The 18,661-nt window shown below is 41.4% G+C and overlaps 1 protein-coding gene across 5 annotated transcripts in view; it reads left to right on the top strand.

The window, feature by feature from the left end:
• The window catches only part of FBXO38 (F-box protein 38), a 56,665-nt gene that overhangs the window by 27,127 nt on the left and 10,877 nt on the right, over positions 1-18,661 (top strand). For 3 of the 5 annotated variants that reach the window (XM_047849693.1, XM_047849710.1, XM_047849725.1), the window contains 6 exons: positions 2,083-2,253; positions 3,897-4,039; positions 5,343-5,553; positions 12,748-12,867; positions 14,271-14,450; positions 15,958-16,692. In XM_047849693.1, coding sequence (XP_047705649.1) covers positions 2,083-2,253; positions 3,897-4,039; positions 5,343-5,553; positions 12,748-12,867; positions 14,271-14,450; positions 15,958-16,692 — 1,560 coding nt within the window. The remainder of the gene's footprint in view (positions 1-2,082; positions 2,254-3,896; positions 4,040-5,342; positions 5,554-12,747; positions 12,868-14,270; positions 14,451-15,957; positions 16,693-18,661) is intronic. The other 2 variants (XM_047849703.1, XM_047849716.1) reach the window with 2 other exon arrangements.

The raw sequence follows: 18,661 nt of genomic DNA, 5'->3' as shown, positions 1-18,661 counted from the left end.
ACCTTCAGTAGAAATACACTTTACCTTTTGACTACTACTGTGCTTTGCAGTATAACTTGTTTCATAGTCTCTTTGATAGAAGTCTCGTCTTGACCTTTCGTAAGCAATTCTTGTCTTCATATTTGCTGCAGTTCACCCATTTCTCCATATACATACTTGCCTCCGTTCCTCCAGAGACAGCCTAGGATTCTCTGTCTCACGGTGATGACAGGTGCCTCTAACAGACTGTCTAGGAAGGAATGTATACTTCATCCCTTAAACTCACTCTTCCAGTAATTTAGATTTTGAAGCATCTTTCCAGAAGGTGGAGGTGGCATCACCTCTAGTAAAACTTGTATCATTGTTTTGTCGCAAAGACTTGGCAAAACTTAAATGGAAACAGCACCTTTGTGCCCCATACATTTATGGCAGAAATGACAGTGCCAGGTTGGGGATATGGATATGCTGAAAAGCAGATGCTATGTTAAGAATATAAGAAAAGTCACCTAAAACTCTTTAAAAACCAAAGCAGTATAGAGTAATCTTTGGTGCTGGGGCTTTGGAGAGCGGGGGAGAGACCTGCCTCATAACTGATGGGACCTTGGGCAGGTTACTTCTTAATTCCATGTTTTCCCATTTGTTACAGCGGAGGTAAGACCACTTCCCACTTTTCCCTCAGATGGTTTGGAGGAGTCAGTAATAAAACCAGTTTTATCGTTACAGTCTCTGACATTTAGAAAGCATTTAGTGAATGGTAGCTTTTACTTTTAGCTGACCTGTGGGCTAAAGAAAAAGGAAACAAAAATGAGTTCTAGGTGATATCATCAGGGTGCTTGAGGGAGTATGATAATCCGGAGACCCTGAGAGCCAGAAGAAGGAGGTGGCCTCAAAGGAGTGAACATCAGGTGGGTTTATCATGTTAGGTTGCAGCATTTATGCAGACAGGGAACAGAGCCAGTTCAAGATTTACCCAGTCATTAGAGAGAAGACAAGTTTCAAGTCCAAAGGACAAGAAAACAGCCTGCTGTTTTTATAAGCAGGCTGAAGAAAATTGCTCAAACTGTAAAGGATGGGTTAAGGTAAACTCTGCAAGAAATGCCAGAAAATACCAAAAACAGGGACTGTAGGAGAGAGACCGTGACCTGTGTGGAGAGTAAAATTGGTAGAGCTTGGAGTAAATAGTTGTAAATGTGTTCTGGGCTAAAGGTGTCAGTCCCTGCCATATGCGGGGCAGCTTCATCAGAGCAACAGTTTTGTTTGTGTTTTGTGTCAGATGGCAGTAAGGACTGTGAGAGACATTAATGAGAGTGCCTGCATCCCAGCACTACGCTGGACACAGAAATTATAACTGTAAACTAGTCATGCTCCCTTTTTCCTTCAAATTGCTTGTAGTCAAGTGGACCATCTTAGAGAGTAGGAGCAGGCAGCTGGGGGAAGTGAGGACAAAAGGCGAATAATGAGGTATGATTTCCATTGCCGGAGTCTAGTAGGAGGATCCTCTTTTACTAATCCCTACCTCCCCGACCCTCAGTCTGTGCCTATGACAGGAGGCACTAAAGCCCAGTGGGAGAGGGAGTGGGTGTATTTGAGTTAGAAGTCCACTTTCTGGGGATGGGCACCTCTTTACTAAGCAATACCACAGGGGCTAAGAATGAGTCTGATTTCCCAGTTTACTTTTTTCTACGTGGCCATACCTGACTCCAAAAACACGATCCTGTTACTGTGAAAGAGAATTACGTATTAAAGATCTTATTTTTCTTTTCAAAAGATAAAACTAAAACTTTCCTGTAAGTGTGAACTAATACAATATGTTGTTTTACTTTTAAGAATTTTTGCTTTTTTTCCTTTCCTAAACAATTGAAAATAATATGTTTCTACTAGCTCTCCCTTGGCTTTTAATATAAATTTTTATTTTGCAATATAAATGGTATTTGCACAGACTACCTAACCTAAAATTGTACTCCAACCTGAATACATGATGGATAGATGACCCAGAACGGTCATAGAGAGTGATATATTGGATGTTAAAATAAAGAATTGGCAACGTTCCATGACATTTAAGAATTTCTCTCTCTGTCTCTTTTTTTAAATTTCTCTTTCTAGGTAGAATGGCGAATGCAGATCTGGTAAAGTATGGTTTGGCCGATGTGGTAGAAAATCCTGGTATCATCACCGATATAGGGATGAAGGCAGTCAATGAAGTTTTTTCCTGTATCAAATACCTGGCAATTTATAATTGCCCCCATCTACATAACCCATACAATTGGATCTCAGGTACTGTAGGCTTAACTAAGGCTATGTCTGACTGGTATCGAAAGTAATATGTTTTTCTTTTTTTCTCTATGTGGTTACAAATTGCATTCCTATTGTAAAAATGTAGATATTTTGTATGGATCGTTCGTACAAGTTCTGGGAACCTTTGATAACGAACTTGGAATTCTGTCAGTGCTTCTTCGAACTCTGAAATTCTCTGCCTAGAAATTGGCACTGTCTAGGTTATGGATTCAGCTTCCCTGATTTTTATATATATTTCATTCAGTCAGGGACATAAAACTAATGTTAGCAATTGTTGCCTGGGATATTTGTTTTCTCTGAATTACCTTCAAATGGCACATCATCTGAAAGGACAAAGTGGGTATGTATTTAAAAAAAAAAAAAACCAAAAAAACTTAATTAGGTGACATGTTTAACATTAACTTGTATTGAACTGTTCAGTTGCCTTAAAATCCTTGGCTATTTCAGCTTTCCTCTCCCCACCTGATCCCTTATGTGTACAAGTGTGACTTTTGTGATTGATATGTTTCCTTATTTGGGGGGGTTCATTTTCCTCCCTGAGTGTCTTTAAGGCCCTTCTTGAATACCTAAATTCACAAACCTTTAAGTGAATTCAGAGCTAGAGAACTTTCATTGTGACATCATCTTTCACCAAACCAGGCCCCCTCACTGCCACCCGCAGAACAGCTCCTCTACTGTCTGCGCTGCCTCACAGGGGTACTGCGGCCCCTTGCAGGGCCGTCTCCAGCCTATCTTCTTCGGGCTCTGGGGCATCTGCTGAGATGACTCATTAGAATGGCCATGTCTCCCCTGCTGGAAGTGAAATCCTGTCCCTGGCCCAGCTGCACCAAAAAGTTATTGGGAAATACAAACTAGGTTGTAGCAGGCATAGATCACTTTTAAAAAATAACATTTATTGGATTTTTGGTTTGTTTGTTTTCTTAAATACAGAAGAGTATAAAGAAGAAAACAAAAAATGGCCTATAATCCCATCACTCAGAACTCCTGTTAACACTTAAAAACTAAAAGTAATACATGCACTTGATAAACAATACCAAACAGTACAGAAAGGTACAAAATGAAAAGTCTCCTCTTCTCAAAGGTAACCACCATCAACGGTTTCTTATATATTCTTCTGGACAGATTATTTTGTGCATATTGCAGCCTATACATGTATTGCATTTCAAAATGATTTATATATACAAAAGGACCTTACTATGTGTATCCTCTCCTGTAGCTTGTTTTTCACACTCGGAATATTTGGGAGAGCTTTCCATAGCAATACTCAGTTCTCCTTCATTCTTTTAAAAGAGCTGCATAATGTTGTATTAAATGAATGCACCAACATCTTTTTAACTAGTGTCCTATTGTTGAAGAGGCCTGTAGGTTGTTGAATGGATCACATTTTAAATCAAGGCTGACTTGGTTTCCAGTTAATGGTTCCCAAGCCATGTAGTTCTCACAGTGAAATTAGGTAAGGAAACATCATAGGTTAGTCAACAAGTTTTTGAGATCATGAGAGAAGAGCAAAGTTCTTTAAAGAAAAAGGATTGGAAAGTATTTGTGACCTATAGCAAAATTCATCTGTAGTGGAGAAAATGGAGAAAATGTTAAATTCTCTGGCCGTGCCATTTCTCCAACAGACCACTCAAGATGGACTCGATTGGTTGATATCAACTTAGTGCGGTGCCACGCTTTGAAGCTGGACTCCTTTGGCCAGTTTATTGAATTGTTGCCCAGCCTGGAGTTTATTTCGCTAGACCAGATGTTTCGTGAGCCACCCAAAGTAAGTCACATTTGTGGGATTTTTTATTTGTTCTAATACTCAAGGAAAAACACAAAACCTAAGTGATTTTCTAATAATATGCCTTTACATTATAATTAGACTTTTTACTGCTAGCTTCAGTGAAGGCATAAAGGTTATAGTGTTACATGGTCCCTTGTTCTGGTAAGGGGTCTCCAGAGAAGGGGAAGGAAAATGTAAGTGGAAAGCTGTCTCCGTCAGTTCTACAAACAAGGTTAAGGTAAAAGCAATGGTGGAAATTTGAGCCAAGCCAAATTTATTACTCAGTTAGTTGGGAGAATAAATCTTTACTTAGGAACCTCAAATATATGGGGTGCCTGGGTGTCTCAAGTAGGTTAGGTGCCTGACTCTTGATTTTGGCCCCAGGTCAAGATCTCGTGGTTTGTGAGATCGAGCCTCCCCCTGACCCCCAGTTGTGTCAGGCTCTGTGCTGATAGTATGGAACCTGCTTGAGATTCTCTCTCTTTTTCTCTCTTTGCCTCTCTCCCCTGCTTGTACTCATGCTCTCTCTCAAAATAAATAAACATTAAAAAAAAAAAAAAAAAAACCTCAGATATAAATAAGGATTAGGGATTTATTTTGGAAATGTTTTACTTTGCTGTTCTCTTTCCTGTGCATATCCTGAAAAATCTGAGATTGTCTAGTTGTTCAGAATGTTATTTTTAAACTACTTCACAAATAACACTTCATTCGCCCTGTATAAAAACTTGATGTTTCAACTAATTATCTTCTCTCTCCTCAGTTTTTTTTTTCTCTTATCAGTTCTTAATTTTTTTTTTTTTAATGTTTATTTATTTGAGAGAGACAGAGTGCAAACTGGGGAGGAGCAGAGAGAGAGGGAGACCCAGAATCCAAAGCAGTCTCCAGGCTCTGAGCTGTCAGCACAGAGCCCGACACAGGGCTCGAACCCACAAACCGTGAGATCATGACCTAAGCTGAAGTCTGATGCTTAACCAACTGAGCCACCCAGGAGCCTCTCTCCTCAGTTCTTAATGGTCACATTCCCACTGTTGGAAGCAGTACAATATAGTGGGGGGAGGCTCAGGATTTGAGGTTAGAATGTGGGGTTTCAGGTCGCAGCTATAGCACAGACCTCTTTCCACTGTGCATTTCATCACCTATAGATCCAGACTGATAACACTTCATCTTGCTTGCCTTTAATAAGGTCCTTTATGCATATGTGAAAGTCATGCTATGTAAATATTCTTCCATAAAGATGAATGTTAAAAATGAAGTGTTCTGTACTAACTTCAATGAACACGCACGTGGTTTCGTCTTGCCTTAGGGCTGTGCTCGAGTTGGTCTAAGTGCAGGCACAGGAATCGGGGTTTCCTCGGCCCTTGTTAGCAACCAGAACTCCAACAATGACAATGACAATAATGCCCAGAATAATGCCAACATCCACGATAACAATCACCATCATCCAGATGACTCCGATGAGGAGAACGACTTCCGGCCAGACCTGCAGCCAGGAGAGCAGCAGTTTGCAGCCGACGGTAACCCAGATCTTTTGTGAGCTCCAAACAGAAATGATTTTTACTTTGGATTATATTTCTCTGACTGACCCTGTTCTGTTCCCTTCTTCCCCCGTTTCAGTTTGTCACTTTACACATTGTGGGGACCTGGTTGACGAGGCAGATGGGGTGGGTGGTGGATGAAATGTGCCTGTCTGCTTATTCGTTTCAAAGCCATGATGCCTCTCGTCCGTAAAATCTGTAAGGGTGCATACAGAATGGGAAGGACGCATCAATGCTGTGGAATTTGGGTACAGTGAGCCTTAGAGGCCTGGCTTAACTGAAATTTAACTTTTCAGGATTTGGGCAAAAGAGCATCCCATTCTATCTCCCTGACCGATAAATACGTAAATTGAATTTCATTGTGGAGACTATTTTTGGATGTTCCTAGATCTGACAAAAATGAATACCAGTCACGTGCTAGATATTGTGTTGGGCACCTCTCACTTGCCTTTCATCATTAAGTCTCAACAGCCACCCAACATATTAGGTACCTGAGCTAATAAAGACCTGTTGGATTCACTTAACGTAATTATCCATGCAGCTCTTCAGTATTGACTAAACACCTGCTGTGTCCAGCCCCTGTGTTCTTAGGCTTCATCTGCCCCTCTGTTGGTGAGTGAGGATGAAGGGAAGTTGTGTTCTTACCACGTTTTCCGGTTTCCCGGTTGACCCTCAAGAACTGGAAAAAGAATCTCTCCACGCCATCTTGTTAGCGTTGTCCTTTTGCTCATTTTCTTGGACACAGTAATTAATGAGAAATAGGGTGCCCTGAGGTTCTGTAAGTGCTTTCATCATGAAAGCACACTGTGTGTTGAGCACGCTTCCCTTTGGGATTGCTCCAAGAATATAGGTCCCGACTGAAGAGTCATCTGTAGGCATTGTCTTCACTTTCTCACCGCACATGTTTTCTGCAGAACTCTCCATTTTGGCTCTCGGTAAAGTCACCCGTGGTTCTGTTAAGAAAGATGATGGTCATTTCTCCACTTGCATCTTATTTAACATCTCAGCAGCATTTGTCATTCTTGTCCACTGCTTCCTTCCTTATGTAACTCTTGGCATCTCTGAAACCATCTTCCTGGTTTTCCTAGTGTCTCACTGGACGTGTCTGCTCAGTTTCCTTTGCCTGCGGCACCTTCTCTACTTTGACTCTCCATCTGTCTGTCTCTCTCTACACATTTTCTCTAGATGAGCTCACTCACCCCCAGCTTCGGTACCAACTATATGCTAACGAATTCCTAGCCTTTATTTCTAGCTTCAATCTTCTTACTTCTTGAGGTAATTTACAGTTATGTACAACTTTATCCTTTTTATTTCTACATGAGTACTTTTAGGAATTTTAAACTTAGGGTTAAATCTCTCCCCTGACATCCTCCCCGCAAAATACAAAAACAAAAGTGCAGAGTCAGCAGGTGCTAGGACTGAAGGAGGGAGAGTGAGGCCAGGTATTGTCTCTTTGCCTTCTTGTCCCTAAGTACCATCACATAGCACCATGAGGACCTGGACTTCAGAGGACACAGACCATCCATGAGAAACTGTTACAGCAACCGCAGTGCAGACCTCCCCAAATCCTAGGGACCCCATTGTGGTTGGAGTGGAGGCACTGGACAGATGATAGTCTCCAGGAAGTTACATGGCCATAGGCTTCTCAGTACAGAATGGAGAATGCCTTCCATTATGAAATCACATATTGGTGCAGCAGAGATCAAAACGTGTGCAAGAACACTGTATTTGGTTCATGAGAGAGCAGTGGAACCTTACTAACATGTGAAACTAAGATCTCAGGAGATGAGACACTTGCATACAGACCACATTTTGAGGTATAGTGTTGTCAGGTACTCTATCTTCAAATGCCATGAAAGGCTAAGAAGCAAAAGGCATGAATACAGAAATGCCGAGATTGAAGAATCAAACAGTTTCAACCAGAGGAAGGCCAGGAACACCAAAGATGATGGCAGCACTTGTAGAGAAATGCCGATGGTCATATACATTGGTTCCACACATCTCTGAGTTGGCAAAATATTTATTTGTATTTGTTACTGTATTATTTACCAGTTTGATTCTTTTAAGTAAGAAATAAGGAGCTGGGATGTGACTTTTGATCAAAACCAGAAGTGGAAAGATTCCAAATAAAAAAGAAGTGAAGAAAAAAATAATTTAAATAGCAGTACAGGGAGTGGGACTTAGCATTTGTTGAAATGACTGACATTGATGCTTCTACTCTACATGCGAACTTAACAGTAGCTTAAAAATTACTTGAGTTTTGAAAGTGGTATTGACATGTTGATTTAACTCAATTTACAATTTGAAAAGTCTTCATGCATGGGCCACTACTTGGTTTTTGGAACAACCCCAGAATGAAGCAGAGGCCCCCACTCTTTACTGTCTTGTGGTATTTAAACTTCATCAGCTTGCATGGAGTAGCAGAGTTTAAAAGAAGGGCATTGTAGAATTTTAAAAGCCATTTAATTTGCATAAGTTAAGTGTCTTTGTTTATAAACTCCTATAATCCTGTTTTTCAGTGAACATTATCATTAAGGTGATGTAGGGCTTCAGAAAATGATTTTATTGCTTGTAGAGTACTGTATTGACTTATCAGAACATTCTAATTTGATAAGAATATTATTCTTATATTTGCGCTTCCAAAATTCTTAAGATTTAGAATGCTTTATTATGGGCTAGTTATGTTAATTGAAAATGTAAGTTCATTACCTGCATTTTACAACACTCTGAAACAGGAGTAGGTGTCCATATTTTAGTAATTTGCCTAACATAAAATTACCATGTGTCAAAATCATGCTTCTGTAATTGCTAACACATGTTGCCAAATTGCTTTAATATAATTACCTTTGAAGTAATTATAACTACAAAGCATAGTTTTGCCTATATGTCATTTTACCAAATTTCTATCTTGATTTAACACATAAATCCCAGGTACTTACCTACTTTTAAAAATTGTGGGGGCGCCTGGGTGGCGCAGTCGGTTAAGCATCCGACTTCAGCCAGGTCACGATCTTGCGGTCCGTGAGTTCAAGCCCCGCGTCGGGCTCTGGGCTGATGGCTCAGAGCCTGGAGCCTGTTTCCGATTCTGTGTCTCCCTCTCTCTCTGCCCCTCCCCCGTTCATGCTCTGTCTCTCTCTGTCCCAAAAATAAATAAAAACGTTGAAAAAAAATTAAAAAAAAAAAATTGTGTACCCTGCTCCCTTCCTTCACCACTGCCCTCTGCCCTCCATTAACCTAAATTAATCTAAGTGAAACTGTTCTGCAGCCTTTGTTTTTGGCAGTGGTTCTCAAACCTTAGTGCATCAGGATTACCTGGAAGACTTGTCAGAACACAGGTTGCTGGGCTTAGCCTTCAGAGGGTCCAAGCTAGTAGGGCTGGGTGGGGCCAGATAACTTTCATTTCTAACAAGTTCCCGAGTGATGCTAATGCTGCTGGTCTGGAGCCGCCATTTGAGAACCATTAATTTTTGGAAAATCCTTATATTTGAAGCCCGAGAATGAGCTACAATGTTAAAAAAAAAAAATCACAGTAAATGCATTTTATTTTATATTTTGGGCAGATAACTGTTAACCACTAAATATTTCTGATACTAGAAATGGTTACATATAAAATCATTTTGTTAAAAGACAGTGAGTTCTCCTTTATTTTTACAACATTTAATAAAGGTTATAAATTTCTAATCAGGTTTTATATAAAAGAGACCAGTTATATATCTGTAAAAACAGCTCAGATCCGTTAAGGTTTGACTATGTTTTGTAACAGGATTTTTTACAACCGAGATAACATTTCAGCTGAACAAAACGTTTGGTAAACGTTGATATTTGATTAAAAGATTGTTTACATAATTTCTGTAAGTTAAAATCATTCTGAAAAAAATGTACTGCCCTGATGATAAAATATCATGACACAAAAGCATCTAAACCAAGAATCATGTCCTCTCTTTTCTTTATCACCACCTCCTTGCTCTCTATGACAAGGACTTGTTACTGTCTTCTAAAAATCTCCCCATTTGTTCTCCATTCTCCTTGCCCATTGTACCACCACTGTGCCACGTCAGGCTTTAATACCTCTCAGACTGGTCTCCCTGCTTTCTCTCTTGATCAGCTAAAATTAAGTCTTAGAGCAGCAAGGGCAGTCTTGTTAGAACATACACCAGACAGGGCGCCTCGGTGGCTCATTCAGTTAAGCGTACGACTTTGACTTGGGCTCAGGTCATGATCTCACGGCTTGTGAGTTCGAGTCCCGCGTCGGGCTCTGTGCTGACAGCTCGGAGCCCTGAGCCTGCTTTGGATTCTGTGTTCTTCTCTCTCTGCCCCTCCCCCACTTGTGCTCTGTCTCTCTCTATCAAAAATAAATAAATGTAAAAAAAAAAAAACATATACCAGGTGATATGGCTCCCTTTCTTCAGACTTTCTAGTAGCTTCCTATTGCCTTAGGAAAAAAATCCGGTTTCTTGATTTGGGCCATAAAACCCTACGTGATCTGGCCTGTCCTCACCTCGTGCTTCTCCCCACCTCACCCACCACACTTGTTGCGAGCCAGGCTCGCACCACCTGTTACACTAACTGCTGCCTCTCAGGATGGCCCTCCCTCCATCTTTGCATGGCTGGTTCCTTCTTGGTATTAGGTCTTAGTTTAAATGTTAATCTCAGAGATATCTTTCCGTACCACCTTTTTATTAATTAAGTTACAATTGGCATGCTAGCTTCATGTGTACCACATGATGATACTTACAAATATGTTGTGAAATGATCACCACAATAAGTCTAGTAGACATCTGCCACCATACATCATTACAGCCTTTTTTCTTGTGACGAGAAATGCTAGGATCTATTCTGTCAGTGACTTTGACATATGCAGTACAGTATTAGCTGTAGCCACCATGCTGTATGTCGGTCGCATCCTCATGACTTGCCGTCAGGAGTTTGTACCTGCTGACCAACTTTCCACCTTAAGTAGCCACCAATTTATTCTCTTTTGTTACATTAAATATTACTATCAGATCTCTTTATTATTGTTTATTAATAGTTCTTCCTTTCCCCAATTGGAGTAAACTCCATGAGAATAGAGATCTTGAATATAATCACTGTTTCTTCGCACCTGGGAACAGTAGCACGTTGTGGTAGATGCTTAATAAATACTCAAATGAATGAAGATCATGAAAGAAATTAAGTATAAAGTAACTTTTGGATATGATATTAAACACCTAAAAAACCTTATCACATGGACATAGGAAGGTACTTCTCTGATGGTTCACCTCTGTCTGGGAGAAATAATTGTAAGTTTTTCAGCGAGGCTTTCTAAGCTTTTCACAATTTGGGGTCCAGGCTACCTGTTTAGCCTTGTTTGCTCTTACACCCTCATCTCAACACAAACACTTTTTCTTTTTTATCACCGGGATACTTACTCTCCAGGAAGATGTAACCTGCATCCTGGTGTATAGGAAGTATCACTTCATATCAGTGAAAACTTCCCTGCCCACCAGGAAAACCAGTTGTTCCTTTTTTTGTCATTATTCCCCTTGCAGTTGGACTTTTTTTAGCACTTAGCAAGTCTCTTCTGACCTTATTCTGCATTTCTGACATCTCTGTTAGAATGTGTGCATTCTCTTTGAGAGCAGGGACGATAAATTCTCCATTTACTCACTGTATATTGTAGGTTCAGGAAACACCTCAGTTCAAATCCTAGCAGATTACTAACCTTTTCCTTAATTGTGCATACAGGAGACTAATAATAGTGCCCTTACAAGATTGCTTTAAGAAATAAGTAAGGTTAGAGTATGGACACGTTGATTACCAACTGCTGTTCATAATTGCTCATAAGAATTAAATGAAGAAAATTGATTGGTCTTTTATCATGACAGGTTTGTATGCAAGGTCAGCCCACCTTTGGGCACTAAATGTAGAATATTGAGGGCTAGAGCTGGGCAGGAATTGGAGATGGGGGGCCAGACATAGGGGGGGGAATGTGTTTTAGTGTATATTAAAGACCAAAGCAAATCCCACTGTCCCCATAAAATCTCAGATTTCACTGTTGTATATTCCAGAGACACCTAGCTGAATGGTGTCTTCTGTCATAATCCTATTTTGCCTTGTTTGTTGACTGTATGAGTTTGTCTTGTCTACCTAAGTAGATTGTTTAGTTCTTTCAGGAACAGGATCTTGTTTTCTCTTTGTTGGTTTGTTCATTTCACCCAGATGGTTGGTTGGTTGATTGATTTGCCAGCCATAGTCATTGAGCACCCCTAGGTACTGAGGATACAGTGACGAACAGGGTGGACACAGTCTCTGCTGCCCTGTGTCGTGGCCGAGCTGTAATGTGAAGGATGGTACTGCTGTTATCCTGACTCAATCTGAGATCAGGCATACGGGCTTAGGCTGTAAGAGGGCACTAGATGGACGGCCTTGAATGCTGACTTGAGGGATTTGAATTTAATCTTGTAAAAAGCTGGCAAACCCAGGAATTCTTTTATTTAGGGTCCTCTTGGAAAAGTGACCATTTTATCTTAAGAGGATAAACTGATTGAGGTTATTGGTCTGAAACTGCGCTCGTCTTCTGGGAAAATGTAAATAAAATCACACATTCTCATTCACGGAGAGGCATTAGTAACTGCCACGAATTCTTTGATGCCAAACATCTGAGTGGTACTAAAATTTCAAAGTGCACTTAGTTTATTTGTTGGTAATCCTTGTCACGTGTTAGCCAAAAATGATACCACAGCCTCCAGAGAGTAGGAGAGGACACGTACAGTTTGAGCGTGCTTGCCCAATACGTCGTGGTTTCAGCTGGCAGGTACTATCATCGCTTGTAAAATGATCATAAGGCTTCCAGTAGCTGGCACACAGCTGCCTCATAGACCATTCCTGTCAGCCTCTTCAGGAATGAACGTGGTGCTTTTCTTCTGCCGGCTGTGTGCCGTTCTCCCTGCTCTCGTCCTCCGGTGATGGACTCGCTCCCCCACGTGCTCCTTTCCCATCGTGATTTCCTGTCCCATGGAATAACTGAGTGCTCCTTGTTCACGTCGGTCTCACGAAGCCCAGTTACAGGCTGTCCTTCCCGAGTGGGCCTAATAATCACAGGGCCGTTCATTTCTCTGGGGTGCCCCAGACTTGCCTGCTGTGGTGGTTTTTGTAGACCTCTCCTGTTTCACTTTGTGTTTATTTTTGTTAAAGCATTGAATGAGATGGAAGACATGGTGCCAGAAGACGGAGAGGTGGTGGCTGCGAGCGGACGGGAGATGGCAGCTCGCAGTCAGGCGGTCATCCCTGTGGATGTTGACGAGGAGCAAGCAGGTAATCCTGTGACTCCCACATTCGTGGTTATGAAAACGCAGGCCTGACTCTAATGAAAGTAAAGCACTCAGCGTGATTTGTTTTTTAATATTGTAGCTAGCGATGTGTCATATGCTATTTATTATTGAGGCCTGCCTGTGTTAGAGTGGTGGTCTTGCTGCACATTTATGTATCTTACTAAGGTCTGGTTAGTTATTTTGTGTAACTGTGGTAACAACTCCTCTTTCTATATTGGTGTTCACACATGCGTGTTTATGTAGAAAGACAGCCCTCAAATTGTGATGGAGAAAGTAAATGACCTGATTAAGTATTTTGCTTGTCCTCTCTCTCCCTTCATTTTGGTGGGGAGGAGCAGGAGTGGAGAGGTTGACCCAGTTTAGTTAACAGAGCAAGATCTAGTCTCCATTTGCTGTTGGGTGACTTACGGCAGGCCATAGAGTCATAAGGCCCCGGAAGATGACCTTATACAACCCTGCATTTTACAGGTGGAGAAACTAATAGTGTTTCAGAATGAATTTGCATAACTCGTTTAAGACCACTCCCCCGGTCATCAGGGGACAGAACTGAAATTACAGCTCAAATTTTTGCACTCCTGGTCTGTTGGAATGCCACCTTGTCTTTGAATTGAAAATATTTTAACTGTCCTTGTTTTAAGTGTCTTACAGATGCAGTCACTTATTCAACAAATATTAACTGAGTATTACTCTGGGCCAGGCATTGTACAGTGTAACAGGAACAAGACAGGCAAGGTTCCTTGGAGCTTACATTTTATCGGTGGAGTGAACTTAAGTCATTTTTCAGAGAGAATTGGGTCATAAGAACTAAACGTTTTTAAGGTATACTACCAAACAGAGAAAACATTTTTTACATAAATGCAGATACTCAAATAACCCAACCGTAACATGCATCGAGCCTTTCAAGAACATACCTGATATATCCAGTGAGATAGTGTGATGCTCAGTTAAAGAAGGCAGAGACTTCTCACCAGTCCTGTAGGTGTCTGAGGTTCGGCCTCATTTCCTTTGTCTTCATTCATACATTTGCAAAATTGGGAGAATAGCCTATTTTTTCAATAGGATTATTTTTAGGATGATTTATGTGACTTTTTCAAATAGTGAAGGTCCTGAAGGTGGCTGCTGTACGATCTTCTGTCTTGATCTGCCTTTAGAAATGCATACTGTTGGTTGGCATATTAATCATACTCAAGGTTTTCATAATGCTTTAAATTTTAAAGTGCTTCCCAGTATCTTATCCAAGCGTATATTCCGTTAATGTGAGTGGTAAGAGAGGCTACTTAGAGCCATAGCATCTCCGTGAGTCCAGATCCTTGGAAACAGTACTTAAAGTGACAGCCTTTCTTCTTGGCAAAAAGTAACTGTTCGGCCTGTGCTTTTGTGTTTTAGGACCCAGTGGTCTTCAGCGTGTTGTAAAACCAACCCCAATTACTGTTCATGATTCAGAGAGTGATGATGAGGAAGACAGTCTAGAACTTCAAGAAGTCTGGATTCCTAAGAATGGTGCTCGGCGTTACTCTGAGCGTGAAGAAAAATCTGGAGAGTCCGTGCAGTCCAGGGAATTGTCAGGTGAGAGATGTTGTCTTGCCGGGACCTGTTAGTGGGAGTCATCATGAGAATTGACAGACAACACTTGACCTTTGTATAATGTGTCCTTACCACAACTTGTGGTGCAGTTAACGTATCCTTACGGAATGTGACAGGAGGCGAGAAGAGCAGTAGCCCAAGGGGGAGGGGAATCTGGGTGGTGCTCTCGAGGGCAGGTGTAGCACAACAAAAATATTCTGGAATCAAGGCTCAGGGAAGAAAAGACGTGAGGATTACTTCCACAGTAGAGGCTTTGTGGCATCAGGGTACCAGGGATTAGTGAGAGGCCTGGGCCTCACATGGGGGATGACCCCCGAGGCATCCAGAACAGTGAGGAGACAACCACTCCCCAGTTGACAGTCTGTCCAGGTGTGCTTAGTGAATGTTGGTGGCTAGTTTGGTGCTTGAGGGAGTCCTGAAGTGTGTTCTTACAATCCCTGCCTCCCTTTGTATCTTAGTCAACAGCCTTCTACCCTTTTTCCTCACCAAGAAACTATAATTGTCTTAACCTTCAGTTCACTCTTCTTCCTTGTCTCTCCTTCCCTTCTGTTTCTCAGAACCACATGCTTACCACTATGAGAAAGGATGAGGTTTTTACAAATTGTCCACTAATTTCCCTTGGGTACCCTACACCTTAATGTGTTTGAGTGCTCAGTATACATTTAACACTGAACCGGGAATATATACACACTTCTGTGTGGAAAGCTCGGTTCTTTAGACTTGGAATTGTTTACTAACCAATGACTGATTACTCAATTCTCATTTTGTTCCTTTACAGAAATTCGGGTATCTTCACACTGTGGTTGAAAGGGGCTTTTACAGAAACTCAAATTTAGGAAAAGGAATGTGACCAGCTGACTAATGTTTCCTAGAAAGTTCAGTTTCTGAATTTAGGAACTAGATCTTCTGTCAGCCAGACAAAATCTTATTGAAGTATTCTTTTATGTACTCATTGAGCCTTACTGTGCCCCAGGTACTATGTTAAGTGCAGTGAGGGATGCAGAGATGAAGACGTCATGACCCCTCTCTCTCTAGGGAACCTCTAGTCTGGTCGAAGAGTTGGGTCAGAAATCTAAACAGTAATATTACAGGGCATATACTACGGGGCTTTGGGTGGGGGTGCAGAAGAGATTGGACAGAGGTGAAGGCTGAAGAATTGGTGAGAACAAAGGCCCTGAGGTAGCAAGGCAGGGTAGGTTGAGAGACAGGTTTGGGCTATAGCGTGTAGAATGTATATAGAGGGGACGAAACCAGAAGGGTAGTTTGGCATTAGATCATGATGGGCCTTGGAGGCTGAACTGAGGAGAATAAACCAGGTAGGCAGTAGAGACCACAGGGAGTTTTTTGAGCAGCTGAGTGATGTCACCATTATGCTCTAGGAAAACTAGTGTACGTTGTTTCCTGTTCCAGATTTACTCTTGCCTTTTGTCCAGAATTTGTACTGAAATCTTTTCTTTTCCTCGGGCCGTTCTTCTTTTTCTGTAAGCAGTAAGTGGAAAAGGCAAGACTCCACTTCGAAAGAGGTACAGCTCCCATCAGATGGGCCAGTCGAAGCAGTGTCCCCTCGAGGAAAGCAGCTGTGAGAAAGGCTGTCAGGTCACCAGTGAGCAGATCAAAGCCGATATGAAAGCAGCTAGGGATATTCCTGAAAAGAAAAAAAACAAGGATGTGTATCCCAGCTGCAGCAGCGCCACCGCCAGCACAGCGGGAGCCTCCAGCTCACACAGCACTGCTTCTCAAAGCCCCGACTTTGTAAGGACGGTGAACAGCGGCGGCTCTTCCGAGCCTAGCCCTTCAGAAGTGGATGTGTCCAGGCAGTGTGTCTGCTCCCCCGGTGGGTCAGAGGACTCTGAGGCCATGGAGGAGGGAGATGCAGAGAGTTCTGTCTGCCCCAGATGCTGCTGTCACAGGCCCCAGGAACCCCAAAGGAGAACTAGCAGGTGTTCTGATGAGGAACGTCCTTCAACCAGCCGAGCCTGTGTTGTGAATGGCCCGGATGGTACGAGATCCGCCTTTTCCTTTAGGACTCTGCCACAAGGGGGGTCTTCAGGCCCAGCACATGATGAGAGGACTAATGGGAGTGGCTCTGGGGCTACAGGTGAGGACAGGAGGGGGAGCTCCCAGCCTGAGAGCTGTGACGTGCAGTCTAATGAAGACTACCCTCGGAGGCCCCTAACAAGGGCGAGGAGCAGACTCTCCCATGTACCGCTGGTATCTGAGTCAGGTATGACAATGCTGCCAGGATTAGCGACTGCAGGTTAGGCCTTGACAAGGGCATGAGCTCATTCTATATGTTTTCTTGCCTAAAGCCAGTTTGGCGGATTGAATTGTGTGTTGGGGGATCTGTGATCGATCATGCAGAGTTTGAACTTATTTTCAGCGGTGGGGGGTGGGGGCGGGGGCGGAGGGAGGTGTGTAAAAGAGCTTGTAAAACATCCACCCCAGGAAAACTCAAATAGTCAAGCCGCTAAGAGAGATATAATTGTGTGTATATTGACCCTAAACACAGTACTGATGCTGATGTCTAAGTCCCGTGTGACTCTGCTCCCATCCCACACTGCGGGGAGTCGTAACCCTCAGTGAAGCTTTAAACCTTAGCCAAAGGGTGAGGACCTCAAGTTGCCGAGGCTGGGGAACGTAACATAGGGGTTTGCCCCTCTGTCTGCCTCTGCAGTACTTAGTAGTTTTTCCTGAAATCTAGTTTTGCTTCCAGGTAGGTTTGCCAAGAGATGAGCAGGTAAGTGGGTAATTTAGCTGAGAATTCTTTTTGGTGAAAATACACTGAAAACATGTATATATGTATGTATGTGTGTAATTTCATTAATATTTATGATGTATATGTCAAGGCATTGGGTTGGGTGGGGTAAGCATATTTCTCAACCATAGTTTTTATTTCTGACCTTATTTTTAAGTAATCTCTCCTGCTTTTATTAAGTCATGAATAGCTATCAATGAATAATAATATATTTTAATTTTTTCCAGGTCTCCCTCACTTTTAAAATCTTAAAATCCGCTCCAGAATGTAGTTAGGGTGTTTTTGTTTACCAAATAGAACTGAGCTTATCAAATCATGTGGAGCTAAACTAAAAAAAAAAAAAAAAAAAAAAAAAAAGCTTTCATAAGATAAATATGAGCTCTTCCTTCACTGTGTGCTAATCATCATAGTAGCATAAACTCATAATTAAATATAAGTTCTACTTCAACATTTCACTACAGTTTACAGACACTAGTTCTGGCGTACGACGAAAATACTTCCCCAAGCTGGAATTTTAAGTGTTTTATCATATCGTTTTTTTTTTTTTTTTTTTTTTTTAATGCATAACGTAAAATTCACCATTTTAACCATTTTGAAGTATACATTTCTTTGGCAGTAAATACATTCACATTGTTTTGCAACCATCACCACCATGTATCTGAACGTTTTCATCCTCCCAAGTGGAAACTGTGTGCCCATTAAACGGAAACTCCCCGTGACGATGCCTTTTGTTGCATGGTTTTTCATGGTTGTAAAGTCACATCTACAAGTTTCCCCTTTCTGATTTCTTTATTTTTCTGCCGTGGAAGACCTTCCTTGAATATGCCTCCAGTCATTGTTTACATCTGATTTGTTTTTCATTTGTTTATTTTAGCTCTTTATTTTAACCTGCAGGCGGTGAGCTTTATTTTTTTATTCCAAATTGTCACTAAGTTATTTCAGTACTATTCATTGACCTCCATTCTCATTCTTTTGAGATGCTTTTTTATCACGTACTTTACATATACTTAGGTTTATCTCTGGCCATTCTGCTCTGTTCCCGTGTTCTGTCCTCTTTCATTCTTCTTCTTCAAAATTTCCTTGGCTAGTCATGCATGTCTCATTCATTTTTATGGTTGTATTTTATAATGATTTTGTCAGGCTCCACAAGCAAATCTTGGTTTTTGTTTAGAATTCCATTACATGGATCTACTGAAAAGATAATTGTCATTTTTACAGCATGGAGTCTTCCCACTTAGGGACTGTTCTGTCTCCCATTTTGTCTTTTGTCCCTGAGTAAACTTTTCAGTTGCTGCTGTTTTGGGGGGTTTTGTTTTGTTTTTGTTTTTAATGTAAATCATTCATGTTCTGTTACCCTCTTTACCATTTCCTTCGGACTTGTTTCAGGACTAGAACTTGTCTTAGCTGAAATAATTCTCTAGAAATAAAAAAAAAAAAA

Source organism: Prionailurus viverrinus, chromosome A1, assembly GCF_022837055.1.
Source record: "Prionailurus viverrinus isolate Anna chromosome A1, UM_Priviv_1.0, whole genome shotgun sequence".
Taxonomy (NCBI): Eukaryota; Metazoa; Chordata; class Mammalia; order Carnivora; family Felidae; genus Prionailurus; species Prionailurus viverrinus.
This window is presented reverse-complemented; position numbering and strand designations above follow the sequence as displayed.